General features: G+C 40.2%; 1 protein-coding gene and 1 long non-coding RNA gene across 2 annotated transcripts; both read right to left on the bottom strand.

Moving 5' to 3' along the window:
* Positions 1 to 16,315: 16,315 nt before the first annotated feature.
* Positions 16,316 to 19,042, bottom strand: LOC149092164 (uncharacterized). Its single transcript, XR_016196208.1, has 2 exons — positions 18,841 to 19,042; positions 16,316 to 17,327 (listed from the first exon to the last, which is right to left on the bottom strand). It is a non-coding gene; the product is annotated as an uncharacterized LOC149092164 (long non-coding RNA).
* Positions 19,043 to 22,616: 3,574 nt separating this feature from the next.
* Positions 22,617 to 23,913, bottom strand: LOC108651310 (uncharacterized). The gene has a single exon (XM_018100897.3). The coding sequence runs from the start codon at positions 23,723 to 23,725 to the stop codon at positions 22,850 to 22,852; it is 876 nt and encodes a 291-aa protein (XP_017956386.1). The 5' UTR covers positions 23,726 to 23,913; the 3' UTR covers positions 22,617 to 22,849.
* Between the last annotated feature and the right edge of the window lie 726 nt (positions 23,914 to 24,639).

Raw genomic sequence — 24,639 nt, 5'->3', positions numbered from 1 at the left:
CTTAGCATTTCAAGCCATTGAGCCAAATGCTGAAGAACTTTCGTTTTTTCTTACCCTGTAAAAATTGTTAGTAAATTTGCGAGCATTTCATTTATCGTAGACCGCTTGAATAATAGTTTGAAAATTCTTTTCCAATTCAAATTCGATTTCAATCAATTTTCTTAAATTAAATTCGCGCAAGTCATGAGCCTCAACTCTTGCCAGTCATGCCATGGCAGCTGCTTGGATGCTTGAATGTGAGATATTATATATTGAATCAATTTATCTTTTTAGTGTTTTTGCTGCTCAGTTAGAAGGTATTCCGCCGTCGAACATTTTTATTAAATTTTGCCCTTCTAGGCGGCTGCCACTGGTGTTGCTAATGGGTTCCATGTCAGTGCAAAGAGTTCAGGCATTCGCGTGTTACCCTCGAAAGGGGTATATTAGTTTTGTGGAAATATATGTAAGGAATGCTTCCATATCATTTCTTTTTAAGTTTATTTTTTAAGAGCTAATGCAGTACATATGCGCATACATATCATTAATTACTTTAGGTTTTTTATTTTTTGATTTGTCTCTCTCATTTCACTCATGGAGCCGAGTAGAGCTAAGGCCTTAGGCTAAGCAATTTGCATATTTAATTTTTTTTTTTATTGCTCTATAGGTTTCTTTTGCAATTATATAAATAATTCATTTAGATTTAAAATTCACGGCTATTTGGCCTACGGCAAAGTGCTTAATAATTTCATGTTTAGTTATCTGATTTTATTTGTATTATTACATATATTTTTTTCTCATTTGTAATTTGCATTTAGCGTTAATTTGAATGTATTAATTACTTGTGCGTGTAATGAAGCTGTTCGATTAGATTGCATAAATTGATTGATTTTTCATTTAGAGCTCACACTCACTTTATATATATTTATTATTATTATAATTTTCAAAGTATGGGCATATTTTCAGCGTATTTCTCGTTCGTTACTCGCGCCTTTTGCACTGTTACTTGTTATTTTTGAGGTACTCGAGAGTTGAGAAATGAGTTCGTCTGCGCTTCAATTTGCAATGTAAATGCTTCACGTTCCGTTTAAGAAAGAGATGGCCACAATGGTAACTGCCCACAATGATAATTGTTCAGCGAAGAGTGAGCCCCGGGCAAGGCTTGAGCGGCAGTTGAGAAAACTCGCCTTAAATATTATCTAATATGTATATTTAATATTATAAAACTACGGTATGGCATAGCTTGAAATCACAAAATGTAATTATCCGCAATTATCCAACAAAGCCAAATCGAATAATGGCAATCAGCTTGATTGTTGACTCTTTTGCCGTTATGTAATCGTTATGTGAACATGCCTTGATGCCTTGGGCCATTGCTGATTAATCCATAATTATTGATTAAGACTGAACCGATTCAAGCCAGAGCTTAATTGGATTCTACAGCAAATTAGGTCGTTATGAAGTTTTCTGTATTGTGTTGCCACAATTCCGAGAAATTAACTTGGCAACCTTTACTGCAGCCAAGTGCAGCTCACCAGAGCCGAAGCCGGAATACTCTACAAAATACTTGAGTCAGATTTGAATTTAGTCATGCTAAACCTGCTTACAAATATTTTAGAGCAGAACTCTAACACAAACTAGATGAGAGCTGAGATGATTCCATGTCGAATTCACATTGAGAGGTCAGAGATAGCGCATGTTGATGAATCCTCTGGCTTTTGGCAGCAATCAAAAGCGTAGAGCGTAGCGAGTCGAATGCAAAGCAAACACGAAACGCATAAAATACAAATGAAATGCACTTGAGCTTATACCTCGTCGCTGTTTTGTTTCCACTTGACGATGGTCGCGTTGCCGTTGATGTGTTTTGTGTGTTTGCCCGGCCATTCGGGATTCCCAGAGCAGTCGTTCCAGTTTGTAATTGTGCGCGACTTGCGTTGATTTGCCCAACTCAGCCAGGCTTGAGTAATGGGGGTGTCGCTGACATTCCCCGAATTGCTAGCTAGCTAGCCCCAGCCAACGTTCGTGCACATGCTGCAGTCAGTCTCTCTCCCTCCATCTCCCAGGAGTCTGGCGATTGCATGTCTATGCATGTAAATGTTCGACTAGCACTCGAGTCGGTTGGATCACTGCTTCACCGGGCTCTGGCCGGAGCGGGTACTTCTCTCTCCCCCCCTTTTGTTGGCCCTAGTGTCCGTTGTGGTTGAAAGGTGAGCACGACTCTGGCACAATGCTCTGTCTTGCACCCACCACCAGCAGGACCAGCGACAGCAGACCCAGCCTCAAGCCAATTCCCTGCTGAGGTAACGCTAGATGAAAAATAAACAGTATGCGCTGTGTCCATACCGAAGTCCTCTCCCTGCTCTGCCTGCGCTTGCCATTCAAGATGATTTACAGCGCTTTGTACTTGTGCCCGGGCCATGTGGTTGTCCGGCATGGTTACTGGCACTTGGTATCGGTGCCGGTTCTGGTGCTGGGGCAAGCGCATCCTTTGCTCATTTGCCTTCTGCATTTGTCGCATAATCGTCCATTTTGAAGGCATGCGCCATCAGTTCCACATGCATTGGACTGCCTCACCTTGGGCTCGTCGCTCGCATTATTTAAGCTCCTTTTTATTTGCTGTCTGGCGTTGGGTCTTTGTGCCTTGACTAACTTTGCCATAAAAAAGCAACGCCACAATGACGTAACAAGAGCACAGCAGAGAAGAAAAAACAAAACATAATAAAACAGAAAAGAAGAGAAAAAAAGAAAAATAATAATAAAGCACTTGAAACAAACGTTTTCAGTAAATTTAACATTAGCTGCTTTGTGAAAATAATCAGCGAAAGGTTCACTGCGCGCCGGCATATAACGGGAAGGCTCCACAACGTAGGCTTCGTTGGGGTTGGCGCTCGTCTGCAGCGAGACGGGGGTCAGTGTAAAAAGTTTTCTTGTTCGGCTCCTGCGACTGCAAGCAGCCAACATTCTTTGTTGCTTGCTATTATTATACTGACTTGCCACGCGAGCGTGAGTGTGTGTGTGTGTGTGCGTGTGTGTGTGCGTTGGTATATTTACAAACTCTGTAGCATACTTTTCAGCTTGCGTGGCTGTTGTGTGTTAAGGTTAAGAGTTGGCAAGTCCTTTCGGCTGCATAGAACTTCCACTTCCAGGCAGCGACGCTGTCAACTTTGCTGTACATTTCTGATTTATGTGGCGGCACTGCTCAACCGAACCGAGAGAGAGAGTGAGAGAGAGAGAGTGAGAGAGGGAGAGAGGGAGTGAGCGAGGGAGCAAGGCAAAGCAAGCTCCTTTTGCATAGCATACTTTGAGCCATGCCTGAATTTATATTTATTTTTATTTTCTCATTTTCTTATGCTAGCCGTCAAAGTGGGCAAATTATTTCAATTTCTATTATCGCATTTTGTGATTGCCGAGCTGCGGTTTTTTTAATTCACAAATTTTTCCTGGAAAATACTCTCAGGCATTTCGCATGGCTTGCTGTGGCGCCGAGTTCAAGGTATTTTACAGTTTATTAGCCTAGTTTAAGTTTTGGTTTTTTCCCCACTTTTTTTTTTGCCAGTAATTAAGGCATTCATGCCTTGGCCATCTTAAAGTGTGAGCCCCGCAAATATCATCAAAAAGTTCAATTTGCTAAAAGCCATTGAACTGGCACAAAACTCGACGCTGATAATGGAAAAGCAAATTGGTGGCAAACTTTAAGGTCAAAAAAAATAAAATTTGTGCAGCTGCTGCGGCGAAATGTCCAAGAATTATGCCAAATGCAGCGACAGCACAAATTTTGTTGCTCATTTGAACTCAACTCGAAAAACTCGAATAATTGTGCCGACCCCAATTGCATTGAACAGATTGAATTTTCCGCTCGATTGCAGTTGAAGCTGAAATTTGCAGTTTATTGTATGGAATGCATCTGGATATAAAAAGAAATCATTCTTTTTATGAACTATTGAGAGATTTTTCGATTTCGGGATTTAGTTGATCTTGTTGAAATGCGGAACTTAATGAAATACTTAAAAACTCGATAGGATATAAAAGTGAAATGTTTATAAATAATATAGAAATGACTTTAATTGTTGCTTTGAATATTTATAGTCGAGGCATCTAATACTACACAACCTCATAAATCTGCTCTCTTCTTTACTGTTTCGGGAAAATAACAAGATGTTTGTTTAATCGTATTGGCATTAACAAATAAACTGCTTGTGTATGAGAATTAATCTATAAACTGTTAAATAGCGTGAATCAAGTTTCGTATATTAATAAAAAAGTTTATTAAGTTGAAGCTTATAAACAAACAAAAAAATATATTTATATTGAAATTTATTATATAATTAACAACTAATACTATATTAAAAAATAGCTTAAGCTTTTAATATATGCAGTTTTATTAAATTTTTTTTAAAACAGCAGAAATAAATTTTCAGTAATTCAAGTATTGCAGTTTAATAATTTAATGTTAATAAAATATGTAGCGTGTTGAAATCTCTCTTTTTTTTATTTCTTCACTGACCCAAAAAGCTGGCTGACCTGAAAAATAAACACAAACGAATTATTTATATGAAAAATGTCGTATTAAAATGTAATTAAAAGCTATAAAAATTGCTTGGTTAAGCCGCACTCTTTATTGCCCCAATGTTGGGCGTATAAAGTCTCCTTTAGAGTCTCTTCCGGCTTGCTGCGACTTTGGGCTTGACACACGATTGGATAAACTTGCCGTCGCTCTGTCAGTGTCAGGCAAAATTGTTGCTATATTTGCAGCTAAATAGATCCCGCTGAGAGCAGAGCTGAGCAAGCTGGCCACAAAGTGTTTATATTGTAACAGCTTACTTCGCAATTGACTTACTGTAGCACACACACACATACACACACACACACACATCCGGTTAGCTGCTGTCATTTGGCATTTCCTGCCCTGGCTTTTATGCCAGCCCTTCCGCATGCAGCGTTTGACGGAGTTTTATGCGTTTCGCTCTAATTTTTTAAGCCAATAGTTGTCCAATCAATTTCAAGTGTTCGCCACCAACTTGAATCTACATAAAAATGCCAGTAAGGCGATCTCAACATGCGCTCTGTCTCTCTCTCTCTCTCTCTCTCTCTCTCTTTTAGTTTTTTTTTTGCCCACTCTCTCTCTCTCTGTCTCTCTCTTGTTCACACACACGCGCATATTGCAGTGGCTGGGCAGCTATAAAATTCAGTGTTGACGCAAGGCGATGACGAGGTCGCCAATGGACGTTGGCGGCGTCTGGCGAATTGCAAATGCATAAATTTAACTCTACAGCAGTAACTGCAGCAGCAGCAGCAGCAACTGCAGTAAAGGAAATGCTGGAAAAAGAGAAATGCTTGCCAAAAAAAAAAAAAAACTGAGGAAAAAAACGGCAGACAAACTGAGCATAACCAGCATTCAAATATGAGTGGTATGTATGTGTGTGTGTGTGTGTGTGTGCTCTTAAAATAAGTGTCCTGCAGCCGTAAGGCAAAGGAGTATATGCACTGGGTAAACCATATTTAAAAGCTATTTAATAAGTGCTAGAAAATCAAGATACGAATATGTTTATGTGTATTGATTGGCTGTTAATTTAAACATAAACTATACATATGTATATACATACATATGTCTCTCATATAAACAGTTGTTCTCAAAGAGCAGTGCAGCCAAGTAATGCTCCCAAGTTTTCCCTTGATTACAGAGCAACTGCAAGTCAACGTCAGCCAGCTGAGCTGCCAGACAAGTGTGCCACAGATGGAATCTTGTGTAATATTAAATGTGCATAAGAATACTCGTATATACTCGCATATACATAAATACGTTTTTTTGGCAATGAATGGTCTGCGAGGCTCAGCCCTGATGCGGCTGCTGTCTTGCCGGAGCGTCTGGTGTTGGAAAGATTGAAAAACAAATTGCTGACATGGAAAACAATGCATCAAATATTGAATGGACGCTGCCATTCAGTTAGCTATGCCGGGGCCTGTTTTACAATTAATGACAACAAAAAAAGCAGCTAGGAAAATTATTTTTGTTTTTGTTTGTTTTTTTCAAGCCAACAGCTGCCAACACGTATCAGCAGGGTGGCAGGAGCAGCAGCAGCAGTAGCAGCAGAAGCTGGAGTGAAAGGCTTCCGAAAATATGGGTCATGTTTGCCATGGTGTAATGTGTAGAATGATTGCAACTTTAAAAAGCAAACAAACAACAACGAGAAAAAAACTGCAGCTAGGGAAGCTCCGCCCACAAGTCGGGCGAACGAACCAGCAAGGCAAATAGTAAACAGCAAACTGTCTGCCAGGAGGAGGCAGCAGCACACTGGGCCCAGGCCCAGGCTCAGCATGAGGCACTGGCAAGCAAACAAACAAACGGAACGAAACGAAACGAAACGTCCATACAAATGCCCAAGTCTGAAACTAGGCCTGTCGTCGCTGGGACGCATGCATCATGCATGCAGCCAGCAGTTGCCGTTGAGTGGCAGCTGCCGGTCGACATAGCAGTTGCAGTTGCAGTTGCACTTGCAGTGGCAGTCGACATCAAGTTGAGGTATCGAGTTGAGCTGCATTGGTGTCTGCTTCATTGCAACGCGGCACTTGCAGTCGCTGCTACTGCGGCTCAGCTTCAGCCTTTTTATGTAGCTTTGACTGCTCTTGTTGACGACGTTGTTGTTGCTGCAGCTACAATTGCCGCTGATTGCGAAAGTATTTGCGAGCAAATGTGAGCCGACTCGCAGGGCTGCACACTGAAATGCTATGCCTCACAGCCAGCTGGATTTCAATACAGATGCACAGAGTGTCTGCACTTGTCCTTCGTGTGAGCATCTGGATCATGTTATAGATAAACTCAATACAAGCATAAGGCTTGTACTCTCTGTGCGAGTGATAAACGATTACAAATTGAGCTGGTTAAGCAAATTCTTGAACCGCATGTTTCGGGAGACGCTGCAGCCCTGGTTGGCAGCTGCTCTTTCGATTGCTGATTACAAAAGTATCTATAGGAAAAGGGGCGCCAGAAGATTATCGCTGGGTAGCAACTACCTGGCGCTGTGGATGTGGATGTGGATGTGGCTGTGGCTGTGTCAGCTACACCCACTATCCACTCAAGCAGTCAACACTCCGGGACTGCGTCTGAAGTGCCAAGCAGTAAGCAGTGAGCAGTAAGCAGCAAGGGGCAAGAGGCAAGGGGCAAGAGGCAAGAGGCGTGCGGCATGCAGCAATAAAAGCTGTACGAGTAAGCCGCTTTCATGGCTCTTACGGAGTGGGCGAGAGGGTAGGATGCTGTCGCTTGAATACGGTTGATTTAGTTAATAGGAAACAAATACACATGCAGTGTTACAGTTACAGGCAGCTGCTCAAGGACTTACCTGCTAAGTGCAAAGCGGGCGACTGCGCGAATTCCGCTCCAGTGAGGCAGCCCGAGGAGTAAGGCAAGCCAGGGTCTGGGGCGTGGCGTAGTCTGCTGGGCGGCGTAATTAAATTCTGGCATTTAAACGTTTCATAAGTGCCTGGCAAATGAATTGCAAATGATTTGTAAAGATGCCAGCAAAAAGTTTACAATTACAAAGAGGACAAAGCCACTCGCTAACTGAATGACTGACTGAGCGACTGAATGACTGAATGACTGAGCGATTGCTCCTTGGCTGCTAGCTCAAAGCGTTTGTCTGATTACAATTGCGAGAGGCCACAGCAGCAGCAGCAGCAGCAGCAGGAGCAGGAGCTGGAGCAGTAGTAGCAGGAGTGGGGGCAGTAGCAACATCAGTAAAAAAAGCCCTATTTAACCCAGATTGAAAAACTCGAAATTAGTTTTCATTTACGTTGGTTGCCTGTTGCTCTTAGATGCGGGCGCTTTGGCCGGAGTTTTTGCTGCGCTTGCAGTTAATTTTTAATGCACGGCGTCTAAAAACCGTAGCTTGGCATGTTATTATGCGTGCTGTACTTAGTGCTGGCAACCCATTAACAACATCAACAACAACAACAACAACAACAAGCATCAACAACACTTTGTAGCCAGAGTGAATGCAAAGCGGCGGGATCATCGTGTTCCGTCAAAAGGAAACAACTTTGATTCGCAATATAGTTGACCGAAAATACAAAAAAAAAATATATATTTATTTATATTTTATTTGCCTTGCATTCAGCGCGTGAGTTTTACTCAATTAACTGAATTTATAGCGCACAAAACATCAGTTAACAAACTTGGCGTAGTTTGAATATTCTTTTCGTAAATATCGCACATTTTAAGTTCTCATTGTTTGCTTGTTGTTTTGAATAAACTTTATTATATACTACTAACTGGTTGATTTCCTTGCTGGTTTCTCTTCATTTCTTTTTTCTCTCCGCAAAAGTTCGTCAGTGTTTGACCAAAGTTCTGGTTTTGTACTCCTCATGACTGGCTCATGTCAAGTTTTCTATTATGCAACTTGCTGCTATCAGAGTAAATCTTTCTATTTGTTTGCATAAAACTTTATCAGTAAACAAACACACAGGGCACAATTTTTGGAATGCCTCGACATGCACACACACACACACGCACACGTTTACTTTGATATCTATATATATTATCTTGGTGAAGTGCATGTTGCCTGTTGGCTAACTTCAATCGATTTCCGTTTAGCCAAGAAGCGAACCACTAAAAAAAAAACTTGCCTCTCGATTGGCAGTTGCGAGTTTTAGCTTCTGCTCCGTTGGTCATTGTGTGTGTGTGCGTGTGTGTGTGTGCCTTTCCTTTGCGTTGCCTTCTATTCACTTTCATTTGAACGTTGGCACGTTTGCGTAGTTACCGCTTATCCGTTGTTCTGCAAATTATTACATTGACCTAGTAAAGCGGCCACGAGTCATGTGCCTGACTCCAAGCACCAAGTGGATAAAGGCAAATACAAAAATATATAGCGCACATAATCGAGCACTAAGGACTAAGGACTCTTTATGTGACTCGCTACATTGACAGATTTCTCTTCATGTTTGATAAACTATACAAAGGCAAACACAAATCAAAACTTGATTGTTTTTTCCTAGTATAGAAGCAATAATTAAAAAATATAACCACTTTATTTACAGCACATAAAACAACTTAAATCTTAGAGCTGCGAAACGTACCAAAATCATGAAATAAACTGAAAGCAACCAAAATGAATTGCCCTCGGCGAGTGCAGGCAAGAAAAGCAATTAACTTACAGCTGAATGTAGCACACACACAAACACACACACACACACACACACACACTCACACATACATACATATATATGTACTTACTTAATACAACCTGAGTGTTGTTTTTATAATTTAAACAACGGTTCCTTATTGCCCTTTTATGCACTGCCATAAATCAAAGGCAAAAGGCGCTTTAAGCGAAATTCAAATGTTGGCCATATGGCTGGCCAAACTTGTCCTGAAAACTTCGTGTTCATTGCTCCTTCTAGGCAGCCGGTTGGCTCTCTGGGACACGGACGACTGGAGGACTGGAAGACTGGAGGACTGGTGGCGCCTCCGATATGCGCACATGCAACATGGCACATGTGGCGACTGTTGCTCGCCTGTGCTCCGGTCGCCTCGCTGTAAATAATTCATTTTTTATTTGCTGCCAGAATGAACTTCACCTGGGTAATCAAGCGCTGGCGCAGTATTAAAAATTATTATTATTTTTTGATTTATGATTAAGTTTTGGTTGCTTTGCGCTTGCCTCTCAATATTTTCATAGCTCACAGCACTCTCTTCAAATATTAATGGCTAAGCTTCATGTTTTTCATGTCATAATTCAATAGCTGAAAACTTGCAACTTTTTTGTTTCTGTTTTTGCTCGTTATGATTTTAAATTATTAATTTACATTGTTTGTTTTCATGACAGAATTTTATAGACTCAATATTTATAAAATTTATAAAAATTAAAGATGTAATGAAAAATGTTTACAATGAAGATATCGGGGAGAACAACGGGCTGGGTGCTGTGAAATTTATTTTTGAGTTGTCGGAGAATTGTTTTCTGTTGGAGTGAAGGCGTCGAAGATTCTTATTCTTTATTTGTTGTTGGAGCTATGCTATTAACATAATGCTGTTAATAGCATAACATAGCGATGTTGAAGACGTGCAATTGCTGCTGGAAAATGGCATAAACCTTCTCTTAAATACATGGTTAAGGCTTAATTAATATATAAAAAAAATAAATATATATTTATATTTCTCTTTTTTAAACAAACAAAATTTATAATAATTTAGGTTTTAATTTAAGAATTATTTATATATTTATTTATAAAAGGCATTCATTAAGCCTTTCTGTGTTTTTTCTCCAACATGAATTGGCTCAAATGAAAACCAATTTATTTTTTACCAAATGATTTGTGTATAAAAGGCCTGACTTAACCCAAGTGTAACATGTTTCAATTTGTTTATTTATACGAATTTAACAATTTCCAACTCAATATCGTAATTTTTGCAATCTGTTCTTGATGAGTGCAGGATTTCGAATTCAGTCAACTACAACAATATATTCATATAGCCTTTATATTGCGAGTCGAACGAATGAACATATTTGTAAGCTTTATGTTCAGCAAAATTCATATCCGTGTTTTTAGCTCATTTATTTTGTTTTTCATCTTTCAGGCCAATTTCACACACGTTGCTGCTCTTAAGTAAATAAATATGAGTGTAAATTTGCATGGCACCCAATTTACATTGCTTTTGCCTTCCATTTTTGATGGACTCTAGTTCAATAAAGTGTGTCAAAATAAAAGAGCCGAGTACATGAAAACATTGGCAACAATTTAAAGCCTAACCGCAGGCAGCGCCTTTTTTTTGCAGTGGTCAGCGGTCAGCAGGATGGGCAAAACAAGCAAATGAAACGTGCAAAAAGCGAGTAACAAAACACAAAACAAAATGGCAAGCAATTTCGGTTGAGGCGTTGCAATTAATAAAGGCCACATACACAGATACACCCAGACACACACACACATGACTACGATGCAGGCACAGGACATTGACACGACAACAACAACAACAACAGTTGCTGCAACAGCAATGGCAACATACAATACAGACCATTTAAGGGCCACCAGCAGCAATCACAAAAAATGGGCGTAACAATCGTCAGTGTGCAGTTGAAGGCACATAAATTAGGGGCGTGTCGGATGGCAGAACACAGTACAACAGCTCAACAGAATATTTTGTAGAATGGGTTCTTTTATGCTCTCTATCTTTTCTTTTCTATTTTGGATTTTTGTTGCTTTTGCTGTTGCTTGTGTGTATGTGTGTGTGTGTGTGCTGGGCCAAGTAAATCTTCAATGTTGTTGCACAAGCGATAAGGCAAGATAAATGAGGCTTTAATGTAAAATAAATTAAGCACTTGTCGTGTGTATTATGTGCCCCCGAATGGGCGCTCCTCTTGACTCAGCTCAGCTCTGTTGGGGTTGGCCTCTCCCATCCAGTCCTGGCCTGCACATGGCCATGGCTATGGCTATGGCTGGCATGCCAGGAATGACATTTGATTATCACGCGGCTTCAGCGCGTCTTTGCCAGCGCGCATTCCATAAATCAACGACAGCGTTGACATCGATGTTAGGGTCGACATTTGTGTCGTGCACGGCATAACAATGCCAGCTGGCTTTAATTAAACTACACTTAGCGCACTCCATTGCAACTGTCTGCATTCCTCCGGCCACAATGGAAACTGTGCCTCAAAGAGCTGGCCATAAATTTCACGAAACTCCTGCGGCTCAGGCGATGCCACGCATCAGCAGATCAAATAGACCGCATTCAACTAGCTGAAAAGGTATTTAGAAGAAACCAAGCATAGAAATCTTTAACTTTACATATCGTGAAGCTAAATTTTATATATATATATATATATATATATATATATATATATATATATATAAACATATATATAATTTTAAATAACATGAAATTAAATTAAATAGAAAATTTTTAAATTAATTTATTAAACTTAATGGAATTTATTTATATTAAAAACCTGCTCTGGGCAAGCTAACTAACGTTTCATGTCTCTCAAAATATGACATAGATTAAAATAAAATATGATCTTAAAAGCCAACTATTATATTTGCATAAATTATGTATATTTATTATACAAATTTTATTTATTATTATTTTACTATTATTTAAAATAAAAAAGAAATTAAGTTTAGCCTTAATTTAACATTCAATTTGTATAATAGCTGAAATATCTGTAAAATAAAAATAATATATATATAAATATTACAAACTTGATTTCATGATTTCATGTTAAATTAAGTGTCCAAAGTCATATTACCTATAGGAAATCTAATTCCATAAATTTGCTATGCAAAAATACAATTTTCTGAATGCTTTGACTAGCTTTTAATTAAATTGAGGTAAATTCAATATGCTAAAATATTGGGCATTAATGCAGCTAATGTTGTGGGTGTTCACTGCCGAATGTCGCCTTTTGCCTGTTGCGCAACGTGGAATTTGTGTTTGTGTGTTTGCTTTAGTCCCGCGGGGCATACAAGCATCATGTTTGCTTTTCATTATAACAAATTAGTTGTTTACATCGTTCGGCGCCTCGATTGATTTTTGTGCATGCATATTTAATGGGGCCGGCCGTTGCCATCCGCCGTTGCCCGTCCGGCGCTGCTGCGGCGGCACCTGAGGATTGGCTACGCATATATTATGGCACGCTCGCGTGCTGCATGTGATTAGCAGGAGACGCCGGCTCAACAACTGTCAGGTGTGATAGTTATCCGAACATCGCTCGGTCCCTGCACGGCCATAAAATGCTAGACAACATTAGCCGCCGTTCCGGAGCACATCCCCATAAAAATACGTATATTCATTTATTTTGTTTGCCATGGATGGAGTTGGAGCTGCATAATACTTCAGAGCAAAGTCAAAAAGGGTTCCTCCCCCACTTGGTGTGCATATTCGTGAATTGAACGTGTGCAGACTCGCATTTACTACAGCATTATCAGATGTCAGAGAAAAAAAAAACCAGATTATTATTATGTTTGTCATATGCTATTAATTAATTAAATTGTTCATTTCCGTTCTCTAATTAAATTTTGCGACAAGCCATATACTTTGAAATATTTTATATAAATTACATACTAACAAAAACTCAGTTGCAAAAAAAAAATGGGGGGCCACAGAGCTGAACAATATTTATATAAACATGGCAGATGGTACAGTGAAGCCAACCGGCGAATGACATTCTGCCTGTTCTTTGAATAACGCTTATTATTTTTTGCTTTATTCATTTGTAAGCGAGTTTTTTAAGTACTTATAATTAAAAAAAAATATATGGAAAGTTTCAGCTAGTCTTTTGACATTAAATACGTTGCATAATAAAAGTAAAACTATTAAAACTGGCAAAAAATGGCGCTGCGAAAACTAATTTATTTCTACCCTGTAATTAGTTTATTTTAATTGATTGCAATATATGAATGCACTCAACTGGAAAATGCATTGATTTTATTTATGTACATATTTTACATATGTTTATCTAAATTATTGCCATTTTTTATCGTTCTTTATGATGTCTGTCCGTCCTTATGAACTTGTAATTAAACTCTAGGCAAATTGGAAATGATTATATCATCTTCATAGTATACATTTATTGATTTATTTATTACTTTTCCGTCAATGTTAAATTTAAAACATTGTCAGGAGCTCACACATTCATATTATTCTAGCGATTCAATCGCATATCCCCCATATACTGGCATATTGTAAATAAATCTGCTTACTTCTAATCTGACTACCAATACCAACAGGTGAAGGGCTTAACAGATAATATGATATAGCCCGCAGGGGTATATGATATGCTTGAAATATTACGACCTAGAAGGGAATCAGCTTTGGACTTAAAATGTTAATGCCAGCTGATAGACTACTTATTATTTAAGGCAAAAAGCTGTTGCAAATCAACAACTGAATAAAAGGGGCAGAACTCACATCATTGTGGAACCGATTATTGTGAATTCAGCATACAATTTTTTTTATTTTGAATACAAAAAATAATTATATAATAAATAAATTCAAATTTATATGGTACAAGTTGTTATATGGTCTAAGTTTTTAATTACTTTTTATTTATGCATTATAAATTTATAGATAATTTGCTTATACAGGTATATAAACAGCGATTTTTTTCTTTATTATTATTATTATTATTTATTTAAATAAAGAACACCAGAATTTGCTTGCTGACAAACAAATCAATTCTCTTTTAATTTAAGTAGATTTTTTGGCATATCTTTTTAAAGAGGATGAAATTGAATCTCTCAAATGGAGACTTGGAGCCTGCTTGATGATATAGTGTTGCCAGATGAGTCCGTCGAGTACAAATCAAAAGAAAATATACAAAAACCAAATAATATTGGAACTTATTGATGTACCTAATCTCGGAAATTTATTGGATTTATACATAAATTAACTATAAACATGTTCATGGTGGTTGCCTATGGCTGATTGAATACAATTTGACACCGTAAACTATTTGATATGCAGCTGCAATTAATTTACGCCTGATTGTGCTGGTCATGCCGATTGGAGTGCGGTTAGGTGCAATGAGAGGGCCGCACACTATCAAATTCGATATGGAATATTATAGTTACCGTTACGAGAATCATATTTGACATTCTACTCCATTGAATCGAATTGTGGCAAGTGCTCGGCGACAGTTGAACTATATTTCTGGATTACAAACGAACGAATGCTTTGGAATGCTTTGATTACACTTACCGCAGAGTGGAAGATACAAGCACGGCCTGAGTATCGATATGGGTGTGTGTGTGTGTGTGTGTGTGGGTGCCTATGTGTGTGGCTGTTTGTACCTCTAGCTTGTTGCTTACGACCTCAATTACATGAACAAATAAACTGAAACAAACATTTGCTGAGAGCTCGCCGCTGCCGCCCGTCCCAAAAGCAGAGAGCGTGCCACATGTGGCCTTAACGCTGGCTTTGCTTTTGTATAAATGTTGTTGCCACCTTCGCACGTACTCACACACACACACACACACACACACATACACAAAGCTGGTGTCTGTACTTGCGTGTTTCGGTATTAGAATTTCAATGCAAATGTCCTTGTCACATTTGGGAAATTTATTTGTAAATTTGCCTATGCACATGGCTTCCATTGCGAGTACTTTTTCAAGTGCGACGGTGTGTGTGTGTGTGTGTGTGTGTGTGGCTGTGCACTTGTATTAGTCGACATGTGACGCCGGCCTCAACCACAGTTTCTCAGTTGCCGAAAATAAGAGTAAAACAAAAGCATTTGATGTTGCTTCCAAAATGAATTTCTGCCTAATTTGGCTGGGCCACAGATGCAACCAAATTAATTAACTTTAATTGAGATTTGAATTTTGAAAAAATAAGTGAGATTTATATTGTCAAAAATATATAGATCATCTATATAAATAAGAAATATATATACCATTAATAATTAAATATGCTCAAGCTTGAGGATGTTTTTATTTAATTCAAGTCTTAGAGTAAATCAAAGTTTTTATTAAGATTTATGGTCATCCGGCTAGAGGTGAAATTTATTTCGAAAACAGCCCAAATTTCCTTGCATTTGCATGCGCATTTTGTGATGAAAGCGCACAGTGCCCATCAGCAGATCGTGTTGAGTCGCCTAAAAACAACCACCCAACCACCCACCCACCCTCACACACACACACATTCACAGACGTGTACATGCATTGCAATGCCAGAGTGAAATTTGACACTGCAACGAGCTTTAGAATTTTTGGGCTTTGCATAATTTTGTGTTTGTGGTGCGCCTAATTGCAGTCATGCAACTGGGCATCGATTGCATGCCTCGTAAATCTTCATAAGTCTCCGGGTAACATAAACTAACGTGGCATTAATTTCATATTATCAGCTGCTCGGCTGCCCGGCTGCCCGGCTGCCCGGGGGCCATAAAACGCGAATGCAACTCCTGAACAGCCGCAAAGCTGGCCGCAACTAACGACTTGTTGTGCCGACATAGCATACTTTTGGGGTTTCTATTTAATGGCATTGCGCGAATGCCGAAGATGCAGCAACACGAGGCAATAGCAATGCCCACTCGACTGCCTTGGCCTGCCCGGCCCGACGCGGGCTGGACTGTGTTGGCCTGGCCAGCTAAACTTTTGCCAGCTCTTAGCTTTGGGAAAGTTTTACTGGCGCAGAGCTAGAATGAGCTCACGTGCCACGTTGTTGGGCAGCAACACCAACGCAAAGGCCATAGTCAATTCCTTATGCGGACACAATTTCACAGCGAAATGATTTTGAAAAGGGGTCTCAGGTTGCACAGCCCACCGACCCCACCGGCCCCACCGACCCCACCGGCCCCACCGACCCCACTGACCCCACGGCCAACGAGAGGCGGCCAGCAGCGGCCCATCTGTGTATTTGAACGTTGAAAGATGCAAATTTACTACACACCGAAATGCTCCGACAGTTGAAATAAATATTAAAGTGAAAAACTTTCCAACATCCCTCGCTGCCATTGTGAGCCTCTTTCTCTCTCTCTCTCCCTCTCTCTGTGTGTGTGTGGACCTTAGGCAAGCGGATGTTAATGGAGTGGGGCGTGGCGGACTCGGCATTGCTCGTGGTCTTTGCAATTTTACTTCATATTCGCTTTTCTTTGCTGTGCAAAAATTAACATTTGCACAAGGTTTGTAGAAACAGAAACGATGTGGGCGAGGACGAGGGCGTGGACAACGTAAGGGGTGGGGGGCTGGGCGCATGGACCTCGGCTTGGAGCTATAAAACTTGTTCATTCATAAATCATGCACAAAAATTATTATCATTATGAAAGTTGCCTTTCGGTATCATCAAAGCGGGTGCCAACGTGGCTGCCGCCTGCCAGAGCCAAGAAGGGTTAAGCATGTCAGCCAAAGATTCCCTTTCTCCCTCTCTCTCACTCTCTCTTTATTTCTTTTCTTTTTTTGCTGCTTTTCGCCGACGTTGACTTTCATTTTTTCAATTTTTCATCATCAAATCCAGGCAGGAAGACGACGTTGGTAACAAAAAGAAAAATGAACCTTGCATAGATTTAGAATCGCACAGATTTACTTGCCCTTTCATATTAAAATTGTTATTTCGTCTTTTTCTTCGGTTATCTCTGAATTGTAGCTCAGCGTGAACTTTGATAATTTTACACTTAATTTGATTTGAGATGTCAGTCTCCTTGGCTGCTCCTCGGGTCGTCCGACACAACCAATGAGACAGCTAAACACTTGACTTATTGTGCAAGTCAATTTGCTTTTGGACTGATGCGGGCCAACGAATGGGTTGCCCTTCAGCCTCAATTACATTCAGGCACTCGCACACTTGGCCGGGAGTCACGCCCATACCCACGCCCACACCCACGACCCACGTCCTGCCCTCGGTCGATTCAATTTCGCTTTACGCCGGGCTGAATATAACGAGTTTACTTAGTTATTGATATGCAGCAGGAAGTTTTAGTAAACTTGCTTGGCTAATAGCTCTCGACGTCGAGAATAAATTGTGGTTGTTTGCGGATTATAAAGTGCTAATTGCTTTCGAGTTTAGACTAACAGGAAGCCACCTAAAGGTGCATCCCAAAGAAAGAGCGAGAGAGAGAGAGAGAGACGCGAAGTCTTGCAACGGTGAAATATGACCTTCAATGGTTTTAGACTCTTACAACTATCTTTTAAAGAGATCTCAATCTCATCTTATATTCAACGTAATTACATTAAATTCTGCAATGCCCTTTCCACACTTTAAGCTTGCTGAAATTGAATATAACTATCGCCAAGATATTTCATCACAAGCTGATTGCATGAGGTCGATGGGAGAAACTTTGTGAGACCCACTTAATCCCTTGACATATATCAACTTGAAATAACTGCAAATGTACTTTTTCTCAACTGCATAAATCTTTGAATGCTCGCGAATTACTTAAGGCGAAAAACAGCTAAGGAAACTTTTGGCGAACAAGTTGAGAAGTTACGCCTATGCCAGATTCTGCCAATGCTGCCAATATGCTCGACCTCAAAGTGGCAAAAAAACAAGCAGCAAAAGCTTAGTAAGCTGCATGCACCCAACCCAAGCAACATGAACCCAATCTGTGAAGCCTCCGTTGTCGTTGCAGTCGCAGCCCCAGTCTATGTCTCCTTCTCCTTCTCCGTCTCCTTCTTGGAGTCGAGTCATGCAAAACAGCAACAAGCGAGTTGCAAACGCGGAAATTGAATCTAAAAGCTGATTCGTCCTTGTTGAATGTATTTTCCATGCAGCTACCAGAAATACTTTTCAGCAAATGGGGAAAAACATCTGCATCAGGCAAATGCAAGAACTGGGGAGTTGAGTGCCTGCCTCGCTCAAGTTTCGCCTGGGGGCGTGTTGCCAAACGATTGATTTGTAGTGTTTGCCTTGCGGCCACACGATGAGACCTTTCACTACTTGATGATATTTGTAGAAGGTTTGCTGTGCAACATCATCCAGCCAACTAAATTACGAACTCATTTTGAACTATGCAGCTTCATTTCAATTACAATTTCTGCTAGTCGAGGCATTAGTTCTTTTCTCTTTCTAGTATTTGCGAAAAAATGCTGCGCATAGTTTAATTTCTCTGCAAAACAATGAACGCTTCTCTTTTTTACTCGCTATGAAACATTCTTTCGTCTGCAATTCGGAGGTAAAAGTTTCATACGCCACTGCAAAAATATGCGAGCGTTTGGAAGCTTTGAACTATGTGATACCCTGTAGTAGAATACAGTTCAGTGCTGCCTCAATTGCTTTCAGTTTTTCAAGATAACATAATAAATATATATATTTTTTTTTAATTCTCAGCTTTAAAGCAATTTACCTGTTCTTAAATATTTCATGCCTCTATTTGACTATGTTATTAAACTCTTTGACAAAAATCATCTATGCAGGGTAAATCGAAATGGAAGTACACAACTCACATTTGTTGATTTTCCATTTATATTGTGGAAATTGCATTTCATTCGGATATGCGCTATGAATTTTCGCAAATATTTTAAACAACAATTGAACGCATTTCTTCTATGCGTCAAAATGTAAACAAAGTCAATAATATTTTTGTCATTTTCGAATTAGTTGCTCGGTTGCGGGCCTTAATTCGGTTAGCACTAAAATTATTTTTAGTTTATCCTCAATTTTTACAGGAATATGATTGGAAAATATTTACAAACCATTTCGCCGCTATTGAGTGTCAATAAATAACTGAAATTTGAAACATATACTCGAATAATAAAGAGTCAAAATATTCTGGATAAACGCTGAAATGAATTTTGTCGGTATATCAAAAACCTTGGTAGTTGTAAGGGACGGCCTAGAGTCAATCATATATGGCGGATATATGTATCTAAGAATCAGAATTAATGTAAATTGAGTCTTTATTTTGAGCATTACTGCCAAGAGACTTGAAACTTAATTTGACATCCTAAAATCAATATGAGCTGCCAGATATATTTACACACATTGGGGGTGTGCCAAATCAAGAAATGGAAATGCCCCACAGTATCAAATGTCAGCCTCAAATTAGAGTTTATTTTAAGACAAAGTTATTAATAAAGAAATTTCTTTATTTTCGTTTGACACGCCAACGCATTTACATATGTGCTTGCGTATTCCTGATTGCGCTTAAATGTTTTGTATTCTCCATTTCCCCATGCCAAAGCAATGCCTAAATAGACTTTCAGAAATAAGGACTGAACACCTCTCAAGTGGTTAAATTCGCTTTCCATCGGCTAAGCAGTGCGGCATATTTGTAATTCAAATTTAATTATACATATTAGTTGAATAGAACAACTGTTTCGATTCCCTGTCAGTTGTTGTTTGGCTTTTTATGGGATACGTGCCTCGGCCCGGCCTTGGCCTGTGGCTGCACCTGACATGCGTCCAAAACATTCCTCAAATTGGTATCAGGCCTACGTAAGTATTTGTTGACCTGCGATTAAAGTCGCCCATTGAAATGTGAGCTCACAGTGTGACGCCGCATTATGGCGATTGGCTCAGGCATTCACAACTTGAGCACGTTTGCGGCACTTGGGGAATATGATATGAAAATGGATTGTCTAATCTTCGAAATGTCTCCATGCCTGCGGCTCGAGTGAAAAGGGTTAAGTCATTGGAGCACTGTGCATACATACATATATTAACCAGCCTATTGTTGTCCGCATTCAAGGCCGCCCCTGCCCTCTGCCGTTGCCGCAGTTTCTGCTGATTGGTCAGTGGGCGTGTGAGCACTGGCATAAATATTAAGGCACATTGACAGTTTGACATTTGCCCAAATATTTCGCCATTTTCTTAATATCTATTTGCGTTTAGATTTTTATTTGAAGCCCAGCCTCTACGCATATAAAATCAATATTTAATAAGTGAACCTATTCATATTTCAAGCCCAATGTGTGCAGAAGGGAAAATTCTTGTTTATACCTTTACTAAATATTTTTAATACAAGTTAGCTGAGTCAGCATTCAAATGCCATTTGGCAAAAATTTTAATAAAAATAACTCTGGGCGAAATGGCTTTTATTTATGTGCAATAATCGAGAGTGCAAATGATTCAGCTGAATTGTCTGGGCATGCTTAACAGGTCACTGATCTAATGGGTCAATGCTGTTGGAAGGCCTGAGAGCTCAAGAACAAATTCATTTTTTGTCTAAGAATATGAAAAAAAAAAGGAAATATGGTTTATCTATGGCTTGGATTCGGCGGCCTTAAGTCTAGTGGGCATTTTATTTTATTTATTTTATTTTTTTATTTATTTATTTTTTTTTATACTTTTACAACACATTTTATAAAATGTCATTTAAATCCAAAACATTATTTAGAGAGTATTTATGCAAGCCAGTTTGTGCCACATGTTGTGAATTATTTTGGCCAAGCCTTGCCATATTCAAAGCTGGTTAAATTGAACAGGTAAATAACAGGCACTAGCAATTTGGTTATTTACATTTATATCAATCTTTGTTTGCCATCTCTGGCAACATCGTATCAACACAAATACCAGGAATTGGCAAGCTGAAATTCAATAGAGCTCGGACGCAGTAAGCGCTCAGTGCAGAGTGCAGGACACGCTGCAAATGAGACGAAATCGTGGCATACTTTCGGGCGCTCGCCTTTGCTACGTCAGCATAAGCAGCTTTGTTGCTCTCTCTCTCTATGTGTGTGTACTTTAGTTGTCGGTGTATGTGTATGCTTGCAAATACTTAAAGGGAAGACAAACCATGTCAATGACATTTGACGCGTGACCCTTTTTCGCACACAGTCACAGGCAAAGAGCCAGCGAAGGCAACCATATAACCATAACCATAAACATTTACCCAGAGCATCGCAGCGAGCGCCAAGAGTTGACTTCTTACTATCGTTGCTGCTGCTGTTGTTGTTGTTGTTGATATTGTTATAAGCGCTGCTTGCTAGCTCGCTAGTGGGGTCGTTTCAATGTGATTAGATGCGATTGTGTACGCAATTGAGCGAAATTGATGGCATTGCCATTAAAAGGTATGGCCCGTAGTCCGTAGTCGTGGTCGCCTCCCCGCTCGCCGCACTCGTCGTGTTGCATTGGTTTCGGCTACGGCGCAGCCGCTGCCATCGGCATCGTCGTTCATAATTAATTTTCTAGTGAATTTACTTTCATGACATTTCGGTTAGCTAAGTGTGGCCCAGGAAAGGCAGCCGAGTCAAGGGCAACCAACCCCAATGCTCCATGCCTGCTGCCAGCTGCCAGCTGCCAGCTAGAGCTGCCCGGTAGCTGCTGTGGATACAGAAAAGTTCCTTCAGCTGCGGCATTTATTTTAATTTGAAAACTATTTTCACGCCCCGTCTACGCCTCGGCCTCGGCCTTCACCGTCTGCAGCTCGGGTGGCCATGCTAATGCTTATTATTTTCGCATGACTTTAGTTGGATTTTTATTACACAAGTCGGCCGCATTGCGTATACGCAGCTTGGCACCACAGCCACGATTTGCATTATAATTTGTGTATGGCGTGCCACATTACTCTCCGCGAATTTATCGCCAGAGCTGAAGAGGCAAAAATCTGCTATAAGCCTTCTCCCACAGCGCTCCATGCTTAATGGCAACATAATTGCAGTCCTACAATCGGACAATCAACCCTCTAATAGCCCCATATGGGAGTAATCTGATTTGGATTTCGTTTTGCCTAGCCTCCTCTGCTCCAGAGTGAGAGTGCTCGAGAGTGCGATAGATCTGCCCTGAATGTACATAATATTATATGATATGAATTTAAAGCTACGTGATCGTCTGTATGCAGCGAGTACTGTAGTTGGTAGGGCCTTCGCTGGAGTGTGGCCACGATATCTTTTATGCAAGAAATAAAGAGGAGAAAGTAGGATATAAAAATACATATCTAAATACTTAACGTAGTTAAGCTAGCAAATTATTTGCACGAAAATATTTTTGGCTCCAGGCTAGGCAACTTCCGGCCCGACCCGGCTCCGTGTGGCCCGCCTGCGCTGCCAGCTGCCGATTGGCAGCCGGCTGTTGGCTCTTGGCTGTTGGCTGTTGGCACTTGGCGTGTGTAGCACCCATTTTGGCGTGGGACCACTTGCCAGAAGGCGATACATAGCGAAAGCAAAGGGCCAGGCCGGGAGGTGGGCGCATTCCTGTAGCGGGTGCAAGGCATTTGCGTTCCGTTCGTTTGGGGGGGCCCCAAGAAACAGCGATATCCACGCGGCAATTACCTTTGATTGGACACTTAAGTTTTTCGTTTTGTTTTATTGAAACGTGATTTATGAGGCTTGGCTGGATACAAGGTCAGCCCGGCCAGCAGAGCACGTAACATTTTTCACAGAAAGGCTACAAATAAAAACAGAGGCGTGCTTGAAGTTGTCGAAATATGTAACTGAGTGGGGATACGACAGAATTTGAATTTAATGCGGGTTGCAAGTCCAAAGCGAACACAATTAAAATCGACCTGATAGGCTCCATTTATGTCTTTGGAATTCTGTTGATTTGGTCGTTCTCTTGCTTGGCCAGAGCGAAATTCTGATCTGGAATTTGCTCTGCAATCTTGGACTCGAAGAAACGTTTTGCCCCTCTGACGCCCACCTCGGAAACGTTGACGTACTCCCTGGGCCGTTTCAGATCCAACTGAGAGTTCATCGGCTGGCCGACTCTCGACTTGTTGCTTTCCAGGATCGCAGCGTAGGTGAGCAGGAACTGGCAAAAATTCATCTGTCTGGCATGCTGGCCGACGATCTGAGCCATGAGCTGCTTGGCGGCTAGGTGCGTCTGTGGCACCGATAGCTTCTCCAGGGCTAACTTAAGTTCGCACAGCTCAATATAGTTGTCGCCATTGCCATCGTATTGCTTGAAGGCAGCAAATGCCTCACGAATCTCCTCGGGCTCAAAGAAGCGCTGCGATGGCTTGGTCACAGCGTGCGGCAGGTCCTCCTCGCTGCTATCGGTGAATCGCAGTGCGCGACTCTCCAGGACGACGCAGAGTGAGAGGCGTGTCGCCAGGTCCTCGGAATCAACTGCGCAGACCTTGTTGCTTATGTCAACCCTTGACGTCATATCTCCCAACTCAGCTTCGGAACCGTTGGTGCCTCTGCCCAAGCTCATGGTCGACGCGCTTTTCACGCGATTTCTCCATGCCCTACATATGGTTTTAAAGGATTCGCATGATGCGAACGATGAATCCAGGGATAAGTCCGATAAATTCTCCACGGAATTGCACGGACTTAACGACTTCCCCACGAGGCTATCACCGATTCCACATGTTTCTTTTGGCGGCATGACTTTAATTGGCCCATGAGCGGGCTTTGGAATATTAGCGGTTTCCTTTTTGATTTCCATTGACATTGTCTTCGATTGGATAAGTAGTTAACATTAAATTTGGATATGAGTTCAACTATCAAAGGGTTTCAAATATTTTGACCAAAAGCCACTTCAGGATTTTGTCTGTTCTGCACAAAGCTAAAATTAAAAATTAAAAATTAAAAATTGAGGATTTTGAATTTGATGTTAAAATAAAGGTGTTTTCACACAATGTTGTCAGCAACAAATTGGCCTGTTTTGATTTAGGATATTAATGCTCAAAGTCAAGCAAATCAAAGTGATTCACTGGAAAGTGTGAAAATACGAGATATACACGCAAAATTTAACTGCAAGATTGGTCAGTTAAGACGTCAAAATGCAGACAGACAGGTAGACATATATATAAACAGATAAGTATTCAGACCCATACATTTACTGGCATGCAGACGTACACATAAATAGCCTTGATCGATTAGTAGTAGTAGTAGTAGTAGTAGGAATAGCAGCAGTAGTAAAAGTAAAAGTAGTAGTAGTAGTAATAGTAAAAGTAGTATCAGCAATAGTAGTAACAATAGTAGTATCAGCAGTAATTGTAAAAATAGTATCAGAAATAGTAGTAACAATAGTAGTAGTATTAGCAATAGTAGTAACAATGGAAGTAGCAGTAGTAATAGTAAAAGTAGTATCAGCAATAGTAGTAACAATAGTAGTATCAATAGTAATAGTTAAAATAGTATCAGCAATAGTAGTAACAATAGTAGTAGTATTAGCAATAGTAGTAACAATGGAAGTAGCAGTAGTAATAATAAAAGTAGTATCAGCAATAGTAGTAACAAAAGTCGTAGCAGTAGTAGTGGCAGTGGTAATAGTAGTAGTAGTAGTGGTAGCAGAAATAGTAGTAGCAGCCATAGTAGTAGCAATAGTAATACTAGTAGCAATAGTGGTAGCAGTAGTAGTAG

The sequence above is a fragment of the Drosophila navojoa genome, chromosome 2 (genome assembly GCF_054131105.1).
Source record: "Drosophila navojoa isolate 15081-1374.11 chromosome 2, UAZ_NAV_1.0, whole genome shotgun sequence".
NCBI classification, from domain to species: Eukaryota; Metazoa; Arthropoda; class Insecta; order Diptera; family Drosophilidae; genus Drosophila; species Drosophila navojoa.
Note: the sequence above shows the minus strand (reverse complement) of the source record. Positions and strands in the feature narration are given on the sequence as shown.